The sequence below is a fragment of the Asparagus officinalis genome, unplaced genomic scaffold (genome assembly GCF_001876935.1).
Source record: "Asparagus officinalis unplaced genomic scaffold, Aspof.V1 AsparagusV1_Un2108, whole genome shotgun sequence".
Classification (NCBI taxonomy): domain Eukaryota; kingdom Viridiplantae; phylum Streptophyta; class Magnoliopsida; order Asparagales; family Asparagaceae; genus Asparagus; species Asparagus officinalis.
Window position 1 is genome coordinate 56 of NW_017974367.1, and position 5,426 is coordinate 5,481.

General features: G+C 36.9%; 1 protein-coding gene across 1 annotated transcript; it reads left to right on the forward strand.

Moving 5' to 3' along the window:
- The first annotated feature begins 620 nt into the window (after positions 1-620).
- Positions 621-3,128, forward strand: LOC109828530 (protein FAR1-RELATED SEQUENCE 5-like). Its single transcript, XM_020395504.1, has 3 exons — positions 621-680; positions 777-3,014; positions 3,093-3,128. Exons 1-3 carry the CDS (start codon positions 621-623, stop codon positions 3,126-3,128), a joined length of 2,334 nt encoding a protein of 777 aa, XP_020251093.1.
- Positions 3,129-5,426: the final 2,298 nt, after the last annotated feature.

The following is a 5,426-nucleotide window of genomic DNA, read 5'->3' on the forward strand; positions in this document are numbered from 1 at the left end:
TCGCCATCACCTCCTCTCCACCTCCCGAAATCGCCGCAGCCTGCGCTTGCCGTCCCTGCTCAGTGTTGCCGCCGGCTCATCGCACTTCGCCGATGTCGAGCTTGCCTCCACCGAGGTAAGGCATCAGGTCTAAATTAACGTGTTAGTTCTAACTGAAATGCATGTTAGCTAGCTCTAAATTAACGTGTTAGTTTTAACTGAAATGCATGTTAATGCTACCGGGATGCATGTTAGCTCTAATGGAGATGATGTTAGTTCTATTACGAGGCATGTTAGTTCTAGTTGGCGTTCCTGTTAGATCTAGTGGATTTCATGATGGTTCTATCTTCCCTCATGCATATTCCTTGGATCTATCTTCTTCCTTTTAATTTCAGCTCATACATTACTTGGTTTGCAGCACTCACTCTATGGCTACGAGCCGGATAATTTAGAGCTATTTTTGCCATGTATTGTTAAATTGGATATAAACTTTAAATTTGGTTTAAACTATCGTAATGAAATTGTTTAGTGAAATTGAAAGATCAACTTGATGACGTTTTTTGAGCGATTTTGAACTTCTTATATGTGATAATTTGATAGCTTGTATAGACACTCCAACAATTCTCTCACGTGAGGCAACAATGGAAGAAGATAAAGGCCAGGACCATGATCTACTATCTACAACATGGGTTCCCCCTCAGGTGATAATATCTTATTGTTTATAGTATACTACTAACTAATGACATATACCAAAATAGTTGTCTTTTAGCATGAGTTTTGTTTCTCTATTTTTATAGGCATCCGAGCATGAGGAGAATGGTGATGAGCTTATGGGCGTTGAAAATGTCGAAGATAATTTAAATAGCGTTGATCCATATATCCGAATGGAGTTCTCTACTCATGAGGAAGCTTATAATTTCTACAATGCATACGCCAGACTTAAGGGATTTGGTGTTCGCAAGGGTCACACAGCTTGGTCGAGAAAGAAAGATGCAATCCTATCTAGAATATTTGTATGTGACAAAGAAGCCTTTAAATCTTTAAAAGATAAAAGAGAAGATGGTCGGAATGTAATTCGAAAGTTCGATACAAGATGTGGATGCAACGCAAGGATGATTATTGGACTTGATAGAAGCACTGAAAAATGGGTGGTCCGAAAGTTAAACAGTAAGCATAATGGTCATCCATTAACCACCCCAACTCGGGTAAAGAAGCACTACTCACATCGGACACTTCATCGAGCTCAATCGACAAAAAGGTTGATAGATACTCTTGACAATCAAGGTTTACGGCCTTCTGCCATTTGTAAGGTTGTAGACGTTGCTCATGGCAATGAACAAGGCTCTCTCACTCAACAAGAATGCCAAGCACAACTTAGACTTAAACGAAGAAACAACGTCGGCCATGAGTGCGTGAACATAGTTCGTCAATTTCAAGAGAAAAAGGTATCTGATCCTCAATTTTACTTCGCACTTGATTTAGAAAATGATAGGACGATGAGAAGTGTTTTTTGGATGGATGGTAGGTCGATGACTTCTTACTTGCAATTTGGAGATGTTGTTTGCTTTGATGTTACATATAGAACGAACAATTTAAATTTGTCGTTTGCACTATTTACGGGCGTTAACCATCATCGACAATCTACTCTATTTGGGTGTGCGTTACTGACCGATGAAACGGAGGAGACGTTTATATGGTTATTTAGCCAATGGTTAAAATGTATGTCGGGTATAGCACCAGTAACAATCATCACTGATCAAGATAAAGCTATGTGTGGTGCTATTCACAAAGTTTTTCCTAAAACTCGCCATCGCTTTTGTTCTTGGCACCTTCGTAGGAATGCCTTACAAAATCTTCAATCAATGCATAATGATTATGGTGAGGATGTTGGTGTAAAGTATAACAAATGGTATTGGAGTAAATCGGAAGAAAAATTTGAAAAGCGTTGGGAAGAAATGAGGGACAAATATGGTGCAGATAAAAGGAGTTGGTTAGTAAATTTATACAATCATCGAGATCATTGGGCTCCAGTGTATCTTAAAGACACTTTTACTGCAGGAATGACATCTACTCAGCGGAGTGAGGGAATTAATGCTTTTTTTGATCATTTTGTGAATGTAAATACCGAGTTACATGATTTTGTTAAGCAGTATGATAATGCTGTCAGAGCTCGCCGAGCCGCTGAACTTGAGCAAGATTTTAAGTCCACAAACTCAGTTCCTACATTGATAATTGAACATCCCATTGAAAAACAAGCTCGGGAGAATTATACGAAGAATCTGTTTACTATCTTTCAGAAAGAACTCAAGGATAGTTACTCCATGCTTCATGAAAAGTTGTCGAAGGACGGCGCAAGTGCTACTTATGCCGTTTGGAATATAGATAGCGAGGCTGAAAGCAAGAAGATAGTAAAGCATCATGTTGTTTTCGATACATCCAAAGAAAAAAGAATTAAGTGCTCTTGTGCGAGATTTGAGATGGAAGGTATATTATGCAAACATAGCTTGCACATTTTAGTAAAGAAGCAAGTATTAGAAATTCCATCAAGATATATCATGCAACGATGGACAATTAAAGCAAGACATGTTGGTTGCGGAGTTGTTAGAAATTGCATTACAAATAGTGAAGACCAACTATCTATCATTAAACATTGGGCCCTTAGGAGTAGATGTAACAAGGCACTAGAAGATACATTGACTTCAAGTACACTTCATGATAAGTTTAGTGCTTTTTTAGACTCATTTTTTGAAGAAGTTGAGAATTCCAAGATTGAGAAGGAACATAACGACAATGGAAATGAGAGCAATGCCAGCAATAAGATGCCTACTTCATCCATACCCATCTCTATAGAGGAAGCAACTCAAATCACTATTCGTGATCCAGATAAGCCTGTTGCCACGAAGGGACGACCAGCACATGCTACTAGAATTAAGTCGGGAGTGGAGATAGCACAAGAAAAGAGTATAAAAAAACAAAGATTTTGTGGGTTTTGTAAGGGAAAAGGACATTATATAACGAGTTGTCCTTTAGCTAAGGTATTATACTTAATCTTGATTTAATATTTTTTCAATGTCTTTGCATTTGTCATGATAAAGTTGCAATTTTTTTTGTAGAACAAAAATGTTGCTCGTGGAGGTCGAGAAAGTTAACGGCATCGCCAAAACAAAGTTTACGGAGGGCCAAAACAAAGCATGTGTTTCGGTTGAATGTTCACAATTTGATTTATTCACTTTTCCCTTAAGATTTATGTATGTATGGATGATAATGTGGTTGTATGGATTAATCATGTATGGATGATAATTTGAATTAATTTTTTCCCCCAGAACAATGAGGAACAAAACAGTATTAAGTGGGTACAAAACGAGCAATTAGTGGGTACTAAACTTGAATAAGTGGGTACAAAAATAAAATCATGGCATTATTAGGTACAAAGCTTGATTAAGTGGGTACAAAGCTTGATTAAGTGGGTACAATATTTGAATCCAGAGCAAAGAGGTATAAAAGGGTGCCTAAGTAGGTACAAAACGTGTATAAATGGGTACAAAACTTGAATAAGTGGGTACAAAATTTGCAGCAGAATAATGAGGTACAAAACATGGTTAAGTGGGTACAAAACTTGAATAAATGGGTACCAAACTTGATTAAGTGGGTACAAAACTTGATTAAGTGTGTACAAAAGTTTTTACAAGTAGGTACAAGGCTTGATTAATTGGGTACAAAACGTGTATAAATGGGTACAAAACTTGAATAAGTGTGTACAAAATTTGATTCCAGTATATTGAGGTACAAAACATGGTTAAGTGGGTACAAAACTTGAATAAATGGGTACCAAACTTGATTAAGTGGGTACCAAACTTGATTAAGTGGGTATAAAAGTTTTTACAAGTAGGTACAAGGCTTGATTAAGTGGGTACAATATTTAAGCAACGTAATAGAACTAACTCTGTATGTGATAGAACTAACAAGAGGACAGCTAGATATAACAAGGAGTGAGCTAGGGATATCATGACATAACAGAACAAACACTTGGGCTAGAAATAACGCCAGCACGAAGTAGAACTAACAGGAGATGGGCTTGAACTAACAGGAGGGCATCTAGAACTAACTAGGAGTGAGCTAGGGATAACATGGCCATCTCGAGTACAAACACTTGTGCTAAAAATAACGTGGGCACGAAGTAGAACTAACTCGAGATGGGCTTGAACTAACAAGAAGACGTATAGAACTAACAATGACTGAGATAGGCCTAACATGGGCCACAGAACAAACACTTGTGCTAGAAATAACGCCAACTTGAAGTAGAACTAACTCGAGATGTTCCAGAACTAACAGTAGGACAACTAGAACGTGTATAAATGGGTACAAAACTTGAATAAATGTGTACAAAATTTTGATTCCAGAATAATGAGGTACAAAACATGGTTAAGTGGGTACAAAACTTGAATAAATGGGTACAAAACTAGATTAAGTGTGTACAAAAGTTTTTACAAATAGGTACAAGGCTTGATTAATTGGGTACAAAACGTGTATAAATGGGTACAAAACTTGAAAAAGTGTGTACAAAATTTTGATTCCAGTATAATGAGGTACAAAACATGGTTAAGTGGGTACAAAACTTGAATAAATGGGTACCAAACTTGATTAAGTGGGTACAAAACTTGATTAAGTGTGTACAAAAGTTTTTACAAGTAGGTACAAGGCTTGATTAAGTGGGTACAATATTTAAGCAACGTAATAGAACTAACTCTGTATGTGATAGAACTAACAAGAGGACAGCTAGATATAACAAGGAGTGAGCTAGGGATATCATGACATAACAGAACAAACACTTGGGCTAGAAATAACGCCAGCACGAAGTAGAACTAACAGGAGATGGGCTTGAATTGATCAACATTATTTTAATTGCTATTATTTGGTATTAGATTAGCACAAGACCCTAATCACCCCCCCCTCTAGGGTCTAACAACGAAGGGACGAACAAAACATGCTACTAGAATTAAGTCGGGAGTGGAGATAGCACAAGAAAAGAGTATAAAAAAACAAAGATTTTGTGGGTTTTGTAAGGGAAAAGGGCATTATATAACGAGTTGTCCTTTAGCTAAGGTATTATACTTAATCTTGATTTAATATTTTTTCAATGTATTTGCATTTGTCATGATAAAGTTGCAATTTTTTTTGTAGAACAAAAATGTTGCTGGTGGAGGTCGAGAAAGTTAACGGCATCGCCAAAACAAAGTTTACGAAGGGCCAAAACAAAGCATGTGTTTCGGTTGAATATTCACAATTTGATTTATTCACTTTTCCCTTAAGATTTATGTATGTACGGATGATAATGTGGTTGTATGGATTAATCATGTATGGATGATAATTTGAATTAATTTTCCCCCCAGAACAATGAGGAACAAAACAGTATTAAGTGGGTACAAAACGAGCAATTAGTGGGTACT